Source organism: Pleurodeles waltl, chromosome 1_1 (assembly GCF_031143425.1).
Source record: "Pleurodeles waltl isolate 20211129_DDA chromosome 1_1, aPleWal1.hap1.20221129, whole genome shotgun sequence".
Classification (NCBI taxonomy): Eukaryota; Metazoa; Chordata; class Amphibia; order Caudata; family Salamandridae; genus Pleurodeles; species Pleurodeles waltl.
The window spans coordinates 439,613,402-439,635,010 of record NC_090436.1 but is presented as its reverse complement, the minus strand read 5'-3'; the positions used below and the strand labels follow the sequence as shown (position 1 = coordinate 439,635,010).

Genomic DNA, 21,609 nt, shown 5'->3' with positions numbered 1-21,609 from the left:
GCTTTCTGACCACCTGGGGAGACATGTGAACGGCTCCCCATTCCAGGAACAAAGGCAGCAAGAGAGGTGTCCCCTTCTCCCCCAGGATGGACACTTATGGTGTTAGCCCAAAAGGCGAGCTTCAGAGGGGAAATGGTCTTTGTGAGGGAAGTACCGCCAACACCCCTGTGCAAAATGCCTTTAGTTCCTACAGAGAAAGCGGAAGCAGGGCCAAAACTCTCCCCTAAACCGGTTCTTCTGTGGGCGTATAGGGTGAGCTACCAAGCTCCTAATGACTGAGGAAGGGCAGTGCCATCTTGAAAGGGGCAAGAATGTGGCACTCTGGACATATCACAGGAACTCCCTCACTAGGTAGAGGGGGCCCAGTTGCCCATTGGCTAGTGACGGCGTGGTCCTATTAGGTCACTTTCCTGGGTTAAATATGGTGCCCCTGGCGCTCCGACCCTCCGATCACATTGGAATCTGGGAGAGGACCAAAGAAGGACTGCCCAGCTGCTCTTGAACCTGCACAAAGAGGATGCACCGTCAGAAGGACTGCGCCTACTGCACTTTGGGCTAGCAAAGATTGGACTGTGCCTGCAGCTCCTGGCTCTGGGAAATGTTGATTTCCCAGCCCCAACCAACAGCAGTGAGCCCAAGAAGGTTGCCCAAACCTCCAAGGTGGTAGCCACCGCAGAGGTTTTGCTGCTACCTGTCGCCAGGCACACAAGAGGTGAAATCTGATAGCCAAAAGTTCCACCCAACTCTGCCTGACCCAGAAGTGCTATCCAAGTCCGGATTCGTCGGACCCAAGGGACACTAGTGCCCATCCAAAGATTTCACCCCAGCCACAGTGCAGGCTGACCAGTAGCCCAGCATCAGCCACTTCGCTCGTGGACCAAGGAATACCCATAAAGGCACGCCGTCGATCGTACCACTTACGGAACATCCTTTGAGCATCTTTTGCTTGCATCCTTCATTCAGCATCAGGACCACTTCTTTATCGTCTATGGTGGTTGTCCCATAAAGTTAGGATTTGCTTCAACTGTCCAGAGTGTCCACATTAGCTCCCTAGACCTCTGTCCTGCCGGAATTGGTTGCCCAACTCAGGCTGGAGTAGCCAAACTAATTGTTTCAAACCTTTCAAAAGTTTTTAAAGCTTTGTTGACCATTACTTGTTTGCGGTTGCATTTTAAAGTGATAATATCTTCTAAAATCCGTATCTCCAGAACCCTCCAGTGGATTTTGTTTATAAAGGTCTCTAAAAATTTATAAAAATAGAATCTATTTTTGTGAATTGGTGTTTTCTTTCTTTTGCATGCCGTTGCTTTTTTTTATATTGTTGTTTAGTGCTGTAAAATGCTTTACGCATTGTTCCTTTGCTACGTTTTATTGTTCTTAGGACTGGGCTTAAGGTTGAGTAAACGTACCTGACTGGACCCAAGATGGTATTTGTGAGTGTACTGCATGATAAGGCCCCACAGCCATATCCTCGCAACTGGTGTTGGACCCTGCTTAAAAATGTGTATTTTACATTGACACCTGCTCTTACTCAGTCACCTTTAACTTGGAGAGGTACATCTCACAGTGCCTACATTGCAGTAACATGGAGTTTAGAATAAATGCATGTAAGAGAAATGTTGGAACGAAAAAATAGCCTTATTTTAAAGATATTTCATTGACTATTAAAAGATAAAAATAAATGTTCAGAATAGTAAAAACCAATTGTAATCAGAGGTTTGTGCAGGGGCCTATGTTATCCTACTCTGTAGGCCTGGTGGAATGTAATTGAGGTGCTTTTATATTTGGAATTTGAAAAAGATCTCTGTTTGGTTATTTTTAAGTTCACCTTCCTTTCTTTTTAATTTGTGGTAATATAGCTAGTCTGAGGATGCTTATGAATTGTGTTAAAGCTCCTTCTTTGATCCTTTCACATGCTTCTCTGGATGTGCCCGGTATCCCTCTATTCTGATACCCCTGCCTGCCCCCCCCCCCCCCCACACACACACACACAAAAGTAGACTCAAAAAGCTGTGAGCAGGGCCTGTTTAGTGTTAGATGGCTTTTATGAGTGTTTGTCGTTCATTTATTTCTGTTGCAGAATTATTAGTTGCTTGCCTAGTACTTCTTGCTTCAGAATAATTTTCTCACAAGCAAACTAAATTCCAAGTAGTCCTATTTTAATTAGTATGGCTCAAAAGCAAAACCTAACCAGCACCCTCTATTGTCCCACTTTTACAGCACTGCAGTAGTGGGCAGCCTACAGTAGAGAACAGTGTGTTGCTCCCAGCCCTCCCGTTATCAGATATGGGTGTGGAAGACTTTGACTCATTTGTAGAGAACAGCATCCACATCCTTTACTGTCAATCAATCAATCAAAGCACTTATAAAGCGCGCTATGTACCCGTTAGGGTTTCAAGGCGCTGAGGGGGGGGGGGGAGGGGGAGGGGTAGCTGCTATCGGTTGAAGAGCCATGTCTTGAGGAGTCTCCTGAAGGTGAGGAGGTCCTGGGGCTGGCGCCGGGAGGTGGGGAGTGAGTTCCAGGTCTTGGCGGCGAGGTAGGAGAAGGATCTGCCGCCGGACGTCTTGCGCTGGATTCGGGGAACGGTGGCGAGTGAGAGGTTGGTGGAGCGGAGTTGGCGGGGGGGACGTAGAAGTGGAGTCTGTTGTTCAGGTAGGCGGGTCCGGCGTTGTGTAGTGCTTTGTGCGCGTGGGTGAGAAGTTTGAAGGTGATCCTCTTGTCCACGGGGAGCCAGTGGAGGTCTTTCAGGTGGTGGGAGATGTGGCAACTGCGGGGTATGTCGATTGGGCGGATGCGTTGGAGTTGTTGGATGTCTTTTTTTGGGATGCCTGTGTAGAGTGCGTTGCCATAGTCCAGTCTGCTGCTGACGAGGGCTTAGGTCAGTTTTTCTGGTTTCCGTGGGGATCCACTTGTAGATTCTGCGGAGCATGCGGAGGGTATTGAAGCAGGAGGAGGAGACTGCGTTGACCTGTTTGGACATGGTGAGAGCGGAGTCGAGGATGAATCCGAGGTTCCGTGCGTGGTTGGTTGGTGTTGGAGGGTGCCCCAGCGCGGAGCGCCACCAGGAGTCGTCCCAGGCCGAGGGGGAGCGACCGAGGATGAGGACTTCCATCTTGTCGGAGTTTAGTTTCAGGCGGCCGTTTCTCATCCATTCGGCGATAGATTTCAGTCCCTCGTGGAGGTTGGTTTTGGCAATGTGTGGATCTTTAGTAAGGGAGAGGACGAGCTGGGTGTCGGCGTAGGAGAGGATGCTGAGGCTGTGCTGGCGGGCCAGTTGTGCGAGGGGTGCCATGTATATGTTGAACAGCGTTGGGCTTAGCGAGGAGCCTTGGGGGACGCCGCAGATGAGGTTGGTGGCTTTGGATCGGTAGTGTGAGAGTCGGATTCTCTGGGTTCTATCGGAGAGAAAAGAGGAGATCCAGTTGAGGGCTTTGTCTTGAATTCCGGCTTTGTGGAGTCGAGATAGTAGGGTGCGGTGGCAGACCGTATCGAAAGCGGCGGATAGGTCTAAGAGGATGAGGGCTGAAGTTTCGCCGTTGTCCATTTGTTGTCTGATGTCGTCTGTGGCGGCGAGGAGTGCAGTCTCGGTGCTGTGGTTGCGTCTGAATCCGGATTGGGAGGGGCCAGGATGGAGTTGTCTTCGAGGTAGTGGGTGAGCTGTGCGTTGACGATCTTTTCGATGACCTTCGCTGGGAAGGGGAGGAGGGAGATCGGTCTGAAGTTTTTGAGGTCGTTGAGGTCAGCCTTGGGTTTCTTGAGGAGGGGTTGGATATCGGCGTGCTTCCAGCTGTCTGGGAAGATTGCGGTGTCAAAGGATAGGTTGATGATCTTGCGGAGTTGGGGGGGCGATGGTGGAGTTGGCTTTGTTGAAGACGTGGTGTGGGCAGGGGTCAGAGGGAGATCCAGAGTGTATGGAGTTCATGGTCTTTAGGGTTTCGGCGTCGTCTACGTGGGTCCAGGTGGTGAGGCGGTCGGCGTGGGGGGGGTTGTTGGGGGTGGGGTCTGGCGGAGGTGTGGTGTTGAAGCTGTCGTGGATGGCGGCGATTTTCTGGTAGAAAAAGGTGGAGAGTTCGTCGCAGAGTTTCTGGGATGGTGGGACGTCGTTGATGTTGGCGTTGGGGTTGGAGAGCTCCTTCACGATGCAGAAGAGCTCCTTGCTGTCGTGTGCGTTGTTGTTAAGGCGTTCTGTGAAGTAGGAGCGTTTGGCGAGTCGGATAAGTTGGTGGTGTTTGCGGTTGGCTTCTTTGTGGGTTGCTAGGCTGTCGGGTGTGCGTTCGAGAATCCATTTTTCTTGAGTTTCTGGCAGGTGCGTTTGGAGGTGATCAGTTTTTCTGTGAACCAGGCTGCTTTTTTCTTTTCTTGGTTGACGGTGGGCCTCTTGAGTGGTGCGAGGGAGTTGGCGCCGTTGAGGATCCACTATTGGAGGTTGATGGCGGCAGAGTCCGGGTCGGTGGGTTCTTGGCGAGGGTGCTGGTTAGTTGGTCTTTGGTTACTTTTCCCCAGCGGCGGTGTGGCGGTAGCGGGTTGCGGTGGTGTTCGGTGATTTTCTTGAATGTGAAATGGACGCAGTGGTGGTCCGTCCAGTGGAGTTCGGTGGTGTGGTTAAATACGATGTTGTTGCTTGCAGTGAAGAGTGGGTCTAGGGTGTGACCGGCGACGTGGGTGGGTGTGTTGACCAGTTGACGGAGTCCGAGGTTGGAGAGGTTGGTGGTCAGTGATGCGGTGTTGGCGTCATTGTTGTTCTCCAGGTGGAAGTTGAGGTCTCCCAGGAGGATGTAGTCTGAAGAGGCGAGGGCGTGGGTGCTTGCGAGGTCGGAGATGGTGTCGCTGAAGGGGGCTCTTGGTCCTGGAGGTCGGTATATGAGGGTTCCTCTGAGGGTAGTGTTGGGGTCCGTGTGGATCTGGAAGTGAAGGTGTTCGGCTGTCTTGAGGGTGTCGTCGGTGTGGATCTTGAGGGTGGATTTGTGGGCGATGGTTATTCCTCCGCCAATTCCATTGGTGCGATCTCTTCTGGTGATCTTGTAGCCGTCAGGGATGGCGATGGCGATGTCTGGGGCCGAGGAGTCGTTCCACCAGGTTTCGGTTAGGAAGGCTACATCTGGGGCGGTGGTGTTGAGCAGGTCCCAGAGCTCGATGGCGTGCTTTCGTGCGGAGCGTGTGTTGAGGAGGATGCAGTGTAGGTGGTTTGTGTTGGTTGTTGCAAGCTTCGTTGTTCTGTTGTAGGTGAAGTTGCAGGTGAGGCAGGAAAAGGGTCCTTTGGTGTGCTTCGGGGTGGCCTGGAAGCATTCTGTGGAGGGTCCAGGGTTGAGGGCGAGGAGTTCGCTGGCCGAGTAGCGAAGGATGGGGATGCGGGGGGCGTGAGGACCAGGGAGGGTGGTGCTGAGCGCGGTCCGGGCGCAGACGGGCTTGCCTCTGGCGCGCCCGCTGCGCGCGGACGCGCAGCGCCATCCATTAGGGAGGGAGGGGGAGGCAGGAGGGAGGAGCGAATGGGGGCACGAGGGGGGCGGGGCCGCGGGGAGGCAGTGAGAGAAGGCAAGGGGGGGAGCGCACAAGGGGCAAAATACCAGGAAACAAGGCACAATAACAGGAATACGGCACAATTCAAAACAGTCACAAAACTACGCTAAATGGCACACAAACAATTGGAATACAGCAAGAGGGGCACAAATGGGGGCTAGAGCGCAAGGAGGCAGGCGCTAAAAAAGTGGAACAAAACACTTACAGGAACGGCGAGAAGGCGGCAGAAGCCACGGGACTCGAACACGCTAGCAGCAGCGTGGGCGGGGGTCAGGGGCACGAGACAGCAGGGTGGTGCTGCGGACGTGGGGGGGGGCGAGCTCTGGACCAAAACAGGTCAGAGGTCGCTCACTCGCGCAGCGCCAGCCATTAAGAAGGGAGGCGGGAGGGAGGAGCAGCTGGGAGGCGGGAGGGAGCGGCGAATGGGGCCACGAGGGGGGCGGGGCCGCGGGGAGGCAGCGGCAGTGAGATAAGGAAAGGGGGGAGCGCACAAGGGGCAAAATACCAGGAAACAAGGCACAATAACAGGAATACGGCACAATTCAAAACAGTCACAAAACTACGCAAAATGGCACGAAAACAATTGGAATACAGTATTCAGAGGGGCACAAATGGGGGCTAGAGCGCAAGGAGGCAGGCGCTAAAAAAGTGGAACAAAACACTTACAGGAACGGCGAGAAGGCGGCAGAAGCCAAGGGACTCGAACACGCTAGCAGCAGCATGGGCGGGGGTCAGGGGCACGAGACAGCAGGGTGGTGCTGCGGACGTGGGGGGCGAGCTCTGGACCAAAACAGGTCAGGGGCGTCTTCAAGCCTGTTATACATTTTCCCAATCTGTAAGTTATAACTGACTCAAATAAGGGCTTTCTTTCAAGAGAATCACTGGCTAGGCACAAGGGTCTTACAAGTAGTCTACATCTGGTACACTTTTGGAGCAGGACTCTGTTCATTTAGTCTGTTCAGATGTTTCTGTACAAGGGCCTCCGCGTTGGTATTAATGCTGCACACCAGGTTTATGTTCCCATTGCCTTATCTCGTTCTCAGCCCATCTGAATTGCCAGGACAGGCATGCTGGGCGACCGTTTGTTGATCAGACTGGGTAGTGCTTCAGTAAAACTGAAATTCATATGTGCTCACATCACAGATCTCGCTGAGAGTGCTCCTTTCCTTTCTTTTTACACCACTCCACTCCCTAAATCAGTCCTGGGGCTCCTTAAATCATTCTCCAGGGGTCCGCGGCTGCTTAGAAAATTAAATAATATGAACAGATTTATAAGGTGACTAAATGTAAAATTGAAAATGTTAAAACATACTGTAAATGTCAAGGAATTTGAATTTTGGAGGATATTAAATTAGCATCCTCTGATTGATTTGTGGTAGCAGTGCAGGTGCGTCACACAGAATATAGTATAAACGATGTGTGGCTTCAGTTAAATGTAGAAAAGCTCCAAGCTTCCCATTATTAAAAAAATATTTTTAATTTATATTTGTTTGCAAATTACTTATCATATATTATGTATGTGTTTCATGAATGGTTGTTTTTGTATTTTTTGTGTATTGTTTTGTGGTTCAAATCATGGACAATATTCCCTAGCTTCCAGTAATGACTCAATGGTGGGGTCCCTGGATTCCAATAATGATTCAGTGGTGGAACCCTGTGTTCCAGTAATGAAAAAAGTGGGGGGAGGGTCCACAGAAGTCAAAGTTGAGAACAACTGTCCTAAATGATGTAGGACCCATTTGCTGCTACCAGACATGATTGAGCCCCCACTAGGTGCGCAATTTCTTGCAGGCTCCTATGTCTGAACGCTCAGATTAGAAGTCAAGTAACTACACAATGACTAACAACCAGAGCAAGCAGATATCCAGTTTTGGAGGTATGCACCAGCCTTGACTTCACACGATACCTTTCAAATATTAGGTTAGAGTCTGGAAGCCTGTGTTTGGTGAGTGGAGTAAAGTGTGGGGAATGATATTGCTCCTCACAAACTGTCCCTCTAGCTGCAATACACAACCTTATACATACTTAGTTTCGGATTCCATCTACATAGAGGAGTGTAGCAGTTCCAGGTCTTTGTTCTTAGAGACAGGCTTCTTATTCTCTTGTCCCTCTACAAGAACTTCCACCATAAACCTAACCTACTTCCAGATCATTTTTCCTACAAAAGGAACTGAATGGCCATGTCTACTTAACTCTATGTATTTACCTTTTTACTGTAGTGCTGGCAGATTCTACTTTGCCTTGTTTTTTGCCCAGACTTTTACGTGCTGAAAGGCAGTTTTATTTGTCAGCAGTGCAAAATACTTCCCAATTTCTCCCATATCGTCAGTTAATATTTGTAGATTGTTAGGTGATGTGACACCAGGGCCTTAAAAGTGGTTGGAAATCCTAGACCGTGCTTAGGAATGGATGAAATTCTAGATGTAAAATGGTCGGCTCTGTAGCTTCCTGGTCACAGTTCTTAAAAGGTTTTCTCAAAGTAGATTTTTTTTTTTTTTTGTGTGTGCACTGCAGTGGAGAGCTGAGCGTATTCGTATTTCAATGCTTAGTGTTCATCATGTGCAGTCTTTTTAATATGCAGTCAGAGGAGAAGTGACACTTGGATCTTTCCGTATGGGAAGGCATATGTTTGCAGGGCAGGCTTGACTCTGGGTACGTCGGTCGGAATTTGTCTATAATTCTAAATTGGGTACACTTTATTCTATTGTCAGCCAGAGAATGTTTGTGTGCTACAGGTTGTCTAATCTGTTTTGCTATATTCTTGAGGCTTTACAGTAACACATTTGCAACATGACTTATTTGCTGTCCTAATCCAGGTGCTATGGGTCTACTTCACTGTTTTTCTTCAAATACTTAATGCAGAATGTTTACCTTTTTTACTCTTTACACCACTGAATTGCCTCTAAACCAACATGCTTACTAAAACAAGTACTTATTTATCTGGAATTTTTTTCTATCCACACAAATGTTAGTCAAGGTTCAGTGACTATGATGGTCAGACTAGAACCACATGTTTGTAGCATTTGTGGCTGTAGATAAATATGTGCTGCGAGCTCCTGCAATCTAGTGTTGGGCTGAGATGTTGTTTGTTTAAAGAAGTCTTTTCAAGTCACAAAATGCCTTGTGACTCCTCCCTCAGTTGGCAATACACATAGCCATCAACTGCCTTGTTAGATGTTTTTTCTCTGCCATTGGGTTGGGATGGGGTTCCCGAACTCTACATGTTCCAGAGTCTCTGCTTCAAGCACTCTTCAACACCTGCAATTATTTCCTCGCTTTAACTCGAATGACTTTGGCGATCGTTAAGGGAGACCTGTTCCAGACTGTTAGGATGCCCATGCCCCTATAGGGCTCTGCACTTTCTCTTCTTCCTCTACTCTGTAGAATGAAGAGGCAAGAGGGTGGTGGAACTGACAGCTTTCAGGATTGCTTCAAATGTCCCTGGGCTGACTTCCACAGAGTTTGTAATCTTTCTCCCAGGACCATAAGGACACTGAGTGCACCTTGTGCCTGGCCATCAAGTGCAAAAAGACTCTTTGACCATGCAGAGACAGACTGGGCTCACATCACAGTGCAGCAATATGCAGCTGAGGATCTGCCTGCTGTCTTCAGCAAACCTAACAGACCAGTTTGGCACTAAAGAAGATGCCTAATCTTTAGGAGTAACCTACAACCCACACATTAACCCAGCTCAGAAATGTACTCATCAAGTGAAAGAGGATGTCCCTTGCACCCCCAAAAACAACAGGCCTCCAACGAATTAGACAGTAACTGGAATATGGCTGAGTCACAAGTACTCCATAAGCCTCGCAAGAGGCCTCACACCGAGGCAGAGCTCTGCCCTATGTGGGGGTGAACTTTCAGCCTGATACCAAGACACTACAGCCTACAGGGCCTCCACAGTCTTTGGACTCTGCTTGGCAAAGCAACAGGGCATTGGATTGGAAACTTGGTTCACCCCAAAGCCTCAATCCCCATCCGCCCTCCATCTCTAAGTTGACATACCCTTCAAAGCAGAAGGCTGCATCGGAGCTTGTACCTAGCTTGGTGCAGAAAATAACGTCCGTGCCTAGACCAAATTCCAGCTGCGGTTTCTCTATGGGGGCTTCAGGGCGTTGCCCCCTCTATTAAAAGTGTTAAATTGGTTAAAATTATTTAAAAGGTTTATATTCCCGGCTGCAGCGCAGTGCTTTTATTTCAGCCGTAGTCCAATGCACATTGCAGGCTTTCAATTCATGAGTTGGCAGGACTGGGGCATCATTAAAGAACACACAGGCAGACTGGCTCGGTCTGAAGTGTTAGTGTGCGTGTCAGGTTGAATGGGTGTCTTCTTATGATCAACCGACATGCGCGCTTGAGGCCTCTCCTACTAGTACAAAGTTAGTGAGCCAGGGATCACAACTGCAGCCTTCCCAATCTCATTTGGAGTGGTGACTTGGCTTGCTCCAGCCAGTCCTTGTGCTGCCCTTATGCTGTTAGCTGATATAAACAGCAAGGGAGTAGCGACTGAATTGGCATGGGAGGTGAGTAGGCCTAGTCTTGGAGACAATATTGGGGTGGGAGGTTTAGCTTTACAGAAGAACATGGCCAATCCACAGTATGGCTCCATTATGAAGCTGTGCATGATTGGTCATGATCTCTCTTGCTGCTTTTCCTCAGTCGGTTCTGTTCCCGCCTCATTATGCCCAGCCCAGGGAGTTGAAAAGAAGAGGGTGCGGTGCTGCCGTGGCAAAAGTAACATATAATTGGAGCCCTCCACACCATGTCATCTGTTCCTGGTCCCAGGTCCTAGGTGACCCACCGAGTGACTTAGTAAGTGTTGCCTGTTACATTTGTTTGGCAAACATTCTCTGTGTTGGAGTTATGAATCCAATTACGTTGAACACGGAGTCCCATCATCAGCTCAGCATCCTGCGATTCTGGGCCAATCACTTAATCTCTCCATGCCTAAATTAACCTGACACCGTGTCATTGTAACAGGTGTTCATGTAAAATGTTCTTGTTGTTCCCTAAAAAATGCACATTTCCTTCTATCTACTGCTACCATTTTTTTTTATTTGCATCCATGTTCTTATCTTTATTGAAAATACCCGTCAGATTGTGTGCAACGCTGCGTGATAGACTGATTGATGATAATGTCTTGAAATCTGCATCAATCCAGGCAGACTCCTGTTCTCTGGCTAGTGCACCGTGCTCCTCTCTAGGGTTGGGGGTTATTTATCACATCAAATACATCATTGCATAGGCAGTTCAGAAAGGTGTAATCGTGTGTGGAGCAGCACTGCTTGTTACTGTGCGTAATGATTAAAGCTCAACATTAAATGCATCATACAGCAACAATATATATAAAATAGAATGATGGCGTCCTCGTGGAAGTATCTCTCTGAAGCGGCCACCTAACACGTTTATTTGAATGTCTTAAAATTCATGTTGCACACAATCGTTAAATCCTGCATTTAAATCCATCCTGAAGCGCTGCTGAGTTGTGAAAGACTCATTTAGGGTGGGGGGGGGGGGGTACCTCCAGTACGGTAACAATTACTTGAGGCTGTCAAAGGCTGCTTAGCCCTTGTCCAGGAACAGAAGGCTGGCTTTGGAGGACGAGCCTTCAGACGGTTTCTTGAAACCTACACCACCACCTAAAAGGCTTTAGGATGCAGCCACTAGTCTCCCACCCCCCACCCCTCCAGAGCATCAGCCCCTCTAGATTCCTCACAATCCTTTTGGACACCAGTATCCCTACTCTGTATACCTTACCAGAGGACAATGGGGACATTTCCCACCCCACCCATACTCCCACAGGGGGCACATGGTAAGATTATGATGTCGATTTCCTGAGGGATCCACACTTAAACCAGAGTGTTAGGGCTTCGCCGCAGACAACACAGTAGCCTTTCATGGAGTTATACAAAGGGCAGCATCATACTATAAGGTAGACATGCACACCATGCAGAGGGAAGACTTCTGCGTTGTTGAAACGCTCTCTAGGTCGGAACACTCAATACAGTTCCTGCCTGTGTCAAACGGTATGCTTATGACTCCACAGACACCTTCAAGGAAAATGTTTAAACCTTCTCCCTCAGATCCATCTTCTATCGGGGGACAAGTTGGACCATACACCCTGGTAATATTTAATGAAGGTAAAAGTGCTGCTGCACAGGCTAGTGACAATGTCCCACTGCCTAACAAAGAGAATATGAGGGTAGATGCTGCAGGCAAAAGGGTGCCGTGGGAGCAGCCACCTACTAGCTTATTGATTATTCCATTGTCCTCCTATTACAGTATTGATAGAGCTTAATGGGAAGAATAAGACTAGGGAGGAAACCTTTATCTAGGGTAACATTACCAGTGCCACCTCCCAAAAAGCCCTGGATGCAACTAATACAGCTGCTACAGGAGTAAACACCTCAATTATCCTCCGCTTCTACTCATGTTTGCACATCTCTGGCTTTAATCCAGAGGTGCAACAATATCTCATCAGTCTACCTTTTGACGATAAACACCTTCGGCCCTCACTTAGATGACCTGTTAGCGAAAAGAAAAGACACAAATTGTCAGATCCATGTGTGTCTTCCAAGCACCATCCACTTGGTGTCTCCTATCATAGGCAGCAATATAGAGGGGAAGCGAAGACCACTTCTGAAGAGCCACTCCAACAAGGGCAAAGATAGAGGTACTTCCACCAGGGGAGCCTCCACCTCTAGGGATTATACAACACTGGTATTGCCTAAAGCTTCTCTCAACCCCCTCAAACATTCAACTTTGTGCACACACTCTGAGCACCGACCACCTCTCTTCTCCAAAAAGAGGTACATGCGCTCCTCCTCCAAGGGGATATAGAGCCAATACCTTTACAACACTAGGGCTGAGGGGTTTAATCCCTTTAATTTTTAATCCCCGGAAGGGATGGAGCACTCATACCAATCCTCAAACTCCGGCGCAACAAATAAATCCTCAGAACATTTTCCATATGACAACCCTACTGAATGTTATTCCACTGCTACAGCAAGGCCGATGTAGATCTGAAACACTTGCATCCATGTACCCATTCATCATGCTCATCAACCCTACTTCTTCACTGTAAGTGGTCAACACTACCACTGCCCCTTGGAGTTACCACAGCCTGAAGGGTGCTGACAAAATATCTAGCAGTTGCAGAGAGAGTGTACATGGTTTTCCCTAGATGATTGGCTGATCGAGTGTGAACAGAGAGCAGTGCCTAGCAAATACTGAAGCTGCTATCTCCCTGCGTCATAGCTTAGGATTTACATTAAATGTTGCCAAATCTCACCTTCAGCTCTTACAAATTTAGCCCTTTCTAGGATCCACTCTCATTGCCATTACAGGCGAGGCATATCCTAACCACCAAAAAGTGCTAGCCTTTTGGCAGCTGTTGCTTATTTTTCAGCCAAATCCCCGCTTTCCATTCAGAACAGGGATGCACCTCTTAGGAATGAAGACTTTTTGTTTTGCCAGAGTTGCCCATACCAGATGTCTCAGGTGTCCATTGCAGGAATGCCTCTATCAGCACAATGGTCACAAGTGAAAGGTAACTTACTGGATCTAGTGTTGGTGGAGTCCAGTATTCATTGCAGTCTGCAGTGATGGAACAGCAACAGTCTGTCTTGGAACATATCCCCCTGTGTATTCGCACCCAAGGGTTCTCAAAGTGTTAATCGTTCCCTGCCCAGGTCTGTTCGCAACCACCCCATGGAGCTCAACGTGATCTCTGGGGCATACAGTGGCAGGCGTGGTGCAAACTTCAGCATTCAACGGTGGCACACACATGCCACATGAAGAAGGGGTTTCTCCTGAACAACCTCCCATCACCCCACCCGCTATGACTCTAGGCATACCTCCAACAGGTGACTCTGAGCCAGCCAACAGGTTGGTCACTGGAGTCCCGCTGCCGGGTAGTAATGCTCAAACGCAGCAACCTACCCTGCTTCGAAAGTCGCAATTTGGCCAGAGCCACTCTGTGTCTCCCTTTATTCCACGCAAGGCCACCCAACAGCACATTCAGTGTTTTAAATGTGCTGCGAGGGACGAGGACCAGTAAATTAGTGAAATAATTTAGGAGCCTTGGAAGCATGATTATTTTCAAGAGAGCAATCCAGCCTCGCACTGTCAAGGGGAGAGAGCACCAGAAAGCTCTCTGTGGTCACAGTGAGGATATTACTCTTGTGACATTGCTGTCCGGGATATCCTGAGTTGTGTGGTATGTTTATGCTCAAGTATCAAAAGATGAGTCGCTCCCAATGAACCATGTAGTCACCAAAAGCTATATAAAATGCAGTAATCTTGCCCCCATACATTTTGAGATCAACAGCAAATATATAGAAGTATACCTTTTTTGGTTGATGTCTTAAATGTTGGCTTGGATTTTACTAAAATAGCACATGCTCCTTAGTCTATTCAATGCGTAAACAGTTTTCCAGCAGCTGATTCAAAAGGTCTTTTGTCTACTTTATCAACAGCATGTAGAGCATGGGTGTCCAGTGTTGGTCCATGAGTTCTTGAGCCAAGCTAAATTTACATATAGTGAATCCAAACGGGAACCAAATGCATGGTGTTATCCTGGCATTGTTCAGGTCACTCTGGGTCTGACACAAGGGTAGGTTGTTCAGAATAACCTAATAAATGTACATGTAATGCCCAGTAACCTCCATTGTTTTTGTGGCTATTTAATAAATCTTTGCAAAAATCATGAGTACCTTTCTGGATTCTTAGATCAAGAACGATCAGGCTACTATCTCCATGTTTGTAATTGAACATTCTGCTGACCAGCGGAAATAGCCACTAAGTAGAAAGGCTGTACTGGAAGACTTATGAGCTCGAGCAGTCTGGCTCAATAAGATAATTTTTATTTCTTAAGTGTTAATTACCTTCTGCAAATTTAAGACAAATTGGTAGGGAGGCAAAACATAGGCTACGTTGCACAAAAGACAAATAGGCCAACATTCTCCTCCTGGGACTACCTCAGTGTAGCTGATAAGGGATTGCTGAGAAACTGGGCGTCCTTTAGACTTCATTGTGGTGAGCAGGACTGAAAATAAACTAGGCACCCCGTAGCCTAATATTCTATACTATGGTATGTCTATTTTGGAGTTAATTTTGATTACCTTCATTTAAGTCCTTGCTGGGCGTCCCTTTTCCACACCAACTCCAAGAAAATTGAGAAAAACCACAGGAAATAATTTATTAACTTCAGTTTCTAAATATGCACATAGTCCTGAATCCCTCCTATTACCCCGACTTTCTACAATTCGTAGATAAGTCAGACACTCAACAAGATAGCCATGATCGAATATTTTACCCAAGCTGCTGATAAAAACGTGTGCCAAGTACTTCAAACACTTCCTCCGCTGGGTAAACAAAAGAACTTGATTGGTCATTTTTATACTTTTCTGAGTCCTAAATAAAGTTAATTTCTGTTAATGCACTGTCAGTGCTTTTAGAAAAGGTTTGATGTGTGTTAGAAATACCTCCATTACCCATGAGCAATGCCTACTTTTTTTTTTTTATATATATTTTTGTTTTTTTAAAGTAGACAGCAGCTACCAGGATAGCCCTTAAAAGCGCACTGCTTCTATCTATTCATCAGTAGACCCTTCACGGTCAAATTCATGTAAAGTAACCCACTCATTACTGATAAACGTCCTTGATTAATAGCTCATCAGGTGGATTGCTAACTTATTTTAATTCATGTGTTCAATATTCCTGCCTTCCTACATGCTCTAACTAATTGGATGGAGCCAATCGCCCCATTGTCTCTGCATGATTTTGTATTTTTTACATTTGGGTATGTTCCCTCTATGCCAAAAAACAGCATGTAGTAACTTTCTCAAAGCTAGCTCCTCCTGGCCCTTCTCATCCAGTGAGCCGCAGGCCAATTTCCAATGTGGGAAAGGGTCTTCATGTGAGACCACGACAAAATGTAGTATTTGTTTTAGCGTCGTCGTCTGAATTTCTTCCAGACTGGCTTCTGGCTGACGAGAGGGGTCAAGGAATCCACCCTTTTCTTGGCAGCATTTCTGCACAGTCTTGGATATTTCTTTTTCCATGTTCCCTTTCTCCACATTGTTCTACTACAGCTGTTGGTCTTATTGGTCCCGTTATTTGTTCAATCCTATTATTTTTGTTCCCTTTCCATACGTGCCACACACACTCAACACATGCTAAGGCTGAATGGAAACCTTTAATCAGTGGCACGGTTCTGATCTTAACAGCTATTAGTAGTTCGATGCACAGTAATTGTGTAAGGCTTTAACATGAGCAAAAACAAATTAGTGATGTTCGATGATGAGAACTTGCCAAATCACTTCAGCATTGGTCCTCTTCCAGCTTTGTCAATTCGAAAAATAATTATTAGTTTAACACTTTGTTCTTTTCTGATCCTGAACTAAGTTAAACACAGTTGCCAGTTGTAGTCTTAATCGCCTTAACATTATAAATTCCTTATTTCTTGCATGATGTTCACAGGTATGACGAATACATGTCTCTGCCTAAACTGTTTTGTGGTGGTCTCCTTATTTTGGTGTGGAAATATTGGACTTGAAATATTGGGGAAATTGGGGCAACTGCAGCACTTTGCTATGGTATGACCAGGAGAAATGTTACCCTCTTCCGTTTCCGCATTGGTTCCCTCTGGTTGACTGTATTTAATATAAGGCAGTCTGTTTTGTATTGAGAATCCATAGCCATAATGGGTGTCCAGTCTCCAGAACACTGTAGAAATGGACTATCCAAAACCTTACACAATGACCAGCAAGTCACTTTCTTTGCTGGATTCTCTTTATGATGACCACTTTAAAGTATACTTTTCTGAGGTAAACTGGCTTTTCTTTACGATAGGAAGGATAGCAGTGTTCTTCCCATGTTGGCATCCACGATATGGCCATACGATCTGTAACACAAAATGTCTTACTTTTATAGAAAAACATCAGTGGTTGATGTCATGAGCAGTAGCACACAGAGCACGTTTGTGGATCTGCACAGAGTTTTTCCTTGTGGTATCCTATATTTTTATTGACTTGATCTGTTCTCTAGAAATAATCTTAACATCAAATATCCATGAATCTAGCAATCTAGATGCTTCATATTTGGGCATGTCAAGTCTGTTTCGGAACTGCAAATGAGTTCAGCTCGTAAAGAAACAAAGGCTCTTACTTTTTGTTTCTTTTATATGCTCTCTGATGATAAACGTTTTAAGTTTGTCCTAGCATGCTTATCTGAGTCTCTTCCCAGATACTCCACAATTTAATTGTGAATTAATTAATCTCTTTTGCATTTTTCTTTGCTAATTGTTCTTTGGCTAGCCGTTCTCCATAGTCTTGATCAGTGCTTGCGTTGTATGTTACTCCGAGTACAGTTTACCCTAGACTCTTTCCAAATGTCTGTAGTCTGCACATTAAAAGTATGAAATAATTACAACTAATAAATACAACAGACTTCACTCTTATGTACCTCAGCACACCTATTGACATCTTGTCCTTTTGATTATACTAACTGCCATTGTAGTCTTCTTGTTCGTTCAGTTGAAGATGTGGGAATATGAACATGTTTCCTAAAAGGGGTGGCAGAAGGATTTCAATGTTGTTGATTGATTTTCACACTGTTTAAGTCTCATACTAAAGTGCTGGGTTATCCTGCCTCTGTGTTGCGTTCATTATGTCAGAACTTCAGATTACAATAATTGTTTTATTTATTATTCTATTTTTTTGGGAGGGTAGTTGCTTGGTGCAGATTCTCTAAATCCTACAATTCTCCCTGAACATACTTTTCTACAAATTATACCTTCCCTTCTCTGCCTCTCACAGAACTTCACAATTATGGTTTTGTTGGTAGTAAAGTTATACTTATGGCTTTCCTTATAAATAAAAAATTAGATTTCACATAATTTTCTTGAGGTAAGGCTGCCACAAAGATCCAATAGTGTTTTGTTGGCAGGTATTTTCAAGACTTCTTATCCTCCTGTGGATACTATAACTTGCTCATCGGTTGTCAAACGCATTTGAATTTGTAGGTAATTTAGTGCTAGTGAGCTCCTTCTGTGTAGGCATCAGCGTGGTAGACACCACCCCTACCCTACCCCTCCCCGGAAACACACACACATACACTTCAGTTTGTGATAAATAATAGTAGTGAAATCAGTGTTGCAGGTAAGTAACTTTATCTTAGTGCACAAGGAGCTCAAGGTATGTTGTGTTATATGGATTCCTTTCAGTGGTCTATTTCTCTCAAGAAGCTGAACATAGAACCTATGGAAAAACCACATCTGTCTCCGCGGAAACAGTGTAGGAACATCCATGGAGCTGTGTATTGTCAGTGTTTCAATGGACGAGAGTTCTGTATCGCATTGAGAAGGACGTGCTGGATAATGTTAGGCGAGGAGTGTAAAAAAAGCATAGTGGACAGTCTGCATAAAGCGTATTATAGCAGTCTTTGACTGGAAATCAAGTTGCTGGCCCTTTTAGTTGGGGACAGTGTTGTGGGTTTGAATGCAGCTAAGCAGACGTTTGAAAAGACAATATGTGTCTGTAGACTAGCTTTGTTTGTAATGCTCGGAAGGCATTTTTGCCCAGGTACACAGGCTGACTAGATTCTAAAATATCTTTGAACAAAACATTAATTTATTTAACTTTTCTTTCTAGGGGCTATACAGATAAAAAGTTACAAGACAACGTGCAGTGTGAAATATTTCAAACCCTTTATGAAGAGGCCCTAGAATCATACAAGCAGGAAATCGTGTATCAACTACCCAGCAACACTCCTGAAGACTTGGAGCGCAACGTGGAGCAGATCACACTGTGGACACAGCAGTGGATAAAAGACAATAATTAAGTACGGATGCAAGATCTTGGACTTTATTGGACTGATTTCTACTTTTTGATAGGGCGATTCTGGGTGTCGATGCTCCCAATAAATTAAATATTGTCAACTGTGTGTGGATTCATGGTGCTTGAATCTTTTGTTCATGAAGCCAGCAATGTAATAGTGTCAACAGCTACATTTTGCTACTGAAAGTAAAACTAGCATCCACGTTTCATTAATCAGGAATGTTACCGATGTTTTATTCTTTTGATACTGGAAGCAACAGCCGTAGAAGCGCAAAAAGTTGCTGTGAATGTAGGAGATCAGATATACCAGTGAATAATAAAAATTCACTGGTTTGTAACAACCTTAAAGTGCCTACAAAACCGCTTTCTCAGCACACTGAATAATACAAGATACAGGCTTTCATTTGCAAGGCCCAGCAACAGAAAGAGACTGGTCCCTCCTTAGGAAAGGGATTAAAGTTAGGGATGACCATGATGGAGCATCTGAACGAACTGGCTCTGTGAGAGAAGTGGACATTGGTGCTGTTAATGGCTGAAAATTGTGTTCCATAGAGTCATCCCTACAGACATGGCGGCACAGAGTGCATAAGTTTACCACCAACCATTTAATGCCACTGTTGAATATGCAAGTGCAATAGTTTCATTGTACTGTCCCAATAAAGAAGGAAATGCTTGCTGGTTGAGTAGCTCTAGAGGTGTGGTTACTCTGTGTTGCTCTAATCGGCCCATAAAAATATAACCCAGAATTTCATTAATGTAGCCATCAGACTAACATGATGCCTCGGGGGAAATGGCTTAATTTGGACCTCTTAGAAGCATTTCTGAAGCTTTGTGGAACCTTCCAAAATTAAGCTGTTTTAGAGTCGTCGGTCATCATATACTGGAGTGTTTGCCCAAAGATGAGTTTAGTGTAAAAGCATTGTCTCCATTGTAAAAATTGATGCTCCTGAAAGCCCAGTGGGTTACTTTAAGTTAATTAACATTCACCTGAGAACAGTATCCAGATGCCAGTGCTTGCAAGTGCTCATGGGAAGCATGGTGGCTTCATTCATTTGATACGTAATGCTACACATGAGTCGCTCCATGAACAAAACAAAAACAATCAATGTATGTGGCGTTGAACAATAGCACACCGTGCTAGAAGGCCATAGTAAAGTGTGATATATATATATTTTTTTTTTTTATCGCAAACCTATTTACAAGGGAATTGAGCTTTGTAGAGGAGGAGGGGGTGTATAGTAGACTATCTAGGCACAACAAGCCGATGACTGACTAGAGGTACATGAAGGTGGGAGAGTGAGGACTACAGTAATAAATTGGGTAACAGAGGGGAAAATGGTGCAGAAGAGGGCAGGTCTGAGAGCGGGGCACTGAGCAAGTGCCAGATCTTAGCGTATCATGGTTCAAAGTGTTGCTTCTAGGGGTAAAGCCAACATTAGTAATGCAAATCCATTTTAAAGCCAAATCAGTTTTGCAGTCACCACGCACAATTTCATAGATCTTATTTGCTCTGTTGCTTTTGGGGCGGGGGGAGAGGAGTTGATTATTTGTTATTAGTTGATGTATGTTTACTACCCTTTCAGTTGATTGTGATGTCTGTTTTGGGCGCTAGTTTCTGCTTCTTTTTCTAAAATGGAACAGCGTTGCAGCTGTCCCGATGGATATGAGGATGTTGTTCCAGATTCTTGGGACTTTGTCCTGATTTTCTTTTCTTTTTTTGTCGTTCATGGCTGTGCGTGTGCCTAGAACCACCAGAGAGGAGAGCTTGTTTGCAAGATAAATGGGGTTGCTGATCATTATGGCTTTGTAAAAGAATCAGCTGGTTTTAAGAGTCTCGTAGTACCTTAATAATAGTGTTGCAAGGGTATATTTTGTAGGGAATGGTGTAGTTTAGTCTTTTTCTACAGATTAGTTATGCTTCAATTCCACTTTTGGTATTTTTCAGTGTAAATCGGAGTGAAGTGTAATTTGTGCGGTCTGCTCAACACCAACCAGCATGTGAAGAACGAATACTGTTTTGACTGAGTGAACTCTAAAATGTAACTCCATCTACAGAGCTTTACTCTTCCGACCCACAAACCCATATATTTTAAGTCCTAAAATAACTTCATTGTTATGGCACGAAGGGGTGTCAACCCCTCCACAGCATTTTAGTATGTTCTCCATAAGAGAAACATCGGAAAGCAGGAGTAAAATAGCTGCATGCTAATCGCCAAAACACTACAGTTCTTATTGATGGATTCTAGCCTTCCACCTAATCTATGAAAATGCAGATTTCCCACAGTTTTAATGGGTAGAAAATCAAGGTTCTATGAGGCATAGTCTAATATGAGGCATAGTCGCCTTATTGCCCCTCATACCCAGCAGCAAAAAATGAAATCCGAATTAGAACATTAAACAATCTGGAACTTATTAGAACATGCATATAACCCTGGACCCTTCAGCCATCTTCCTTCTTTTTGCTGCAAAATAACCTGCACTGGCCACAGTCCGCACTCGTATCTAACAAATAATAATAAAAAATTTAAAAAAAGATTATCAGTTTGTTTTCAAAGTGCAAACAGACATCAAAACTATAAAGCTTAACATAAAACGGTATTCTCAAGCTCTAAACATTAAAGCCACAACTAACTACTGTGACAATCGTAAATACTCACAACTTAACCCTTCAAGCTCTCGCAAGGGTCACGCATGCCTCAAACTCTCTTCCAAGAAGCACCCTGCACAAACATATATCCAAATTAAGCCACTCTCATACACAATCTGATATGTTATGCGATTCCCATTTTGGTAATAGGACTGCATATTTAGGACGGCAGCACAAAACCATAGGAGACTTAGTGCAACCCTTGCCACTGGATAGCTGTCAAACTAACTCCTGGCTAGCTCGCAGTGCCTCCCCCAAAAAGCCAAACATGTTGGGGTAAAAGGTGATTATTCCAACCTCAACATGACACTCTGACTCCTCAGGGAAGTTGTGGAAACCGATGATACTCCTTTTGCTTGGTGCTCATGCACACCATGGTGAAATAGAAGATGCAAGATGGATTGCAATGCATTTATGGAAGCCATTGCATTCAGATATAAAAAGCATGTGGAGCAATAATTAGGCAGATGAAACCCAAGCACAGTAACCAACATTACTGCCAAAGTGAAGAAGATGAACAACCCCGCCTTGTGTTTTTCTAGAGAGTCTGGCGGTTCCTACCAAAATTCTGTTTTGGTCTGAGAGCATAGCGGTTGTAACCCTCT

At 45.4% G+C, this 21,609-nt stretch overlaps 1 protein-coding gene across 1 annotated transcript in view; it reads left to right on the top strand.

Moving 5' to 3' along the window:
- Positions 1-18,463, top strand: part of AK6 (adenylate kinase 6) — a 35,093-nt gene extending 16,630 nt beyond the window's left edge. The window contains exon 5 of the mRNA XM_069224420.1: positions 18,172-18,463. Coding sequence (XP_069080521.1) covers positions 18,172-18,361 — 190 coding nt within the window. The 3' untranslated portion in view covers positions 18,362-18,463. The remainder of the gene's footprint in view (positions 1-18,171) is intronic.
- The last annotated feature ends 3,146 nt before the right edge of the window (positions 18,464-21,609 follow it).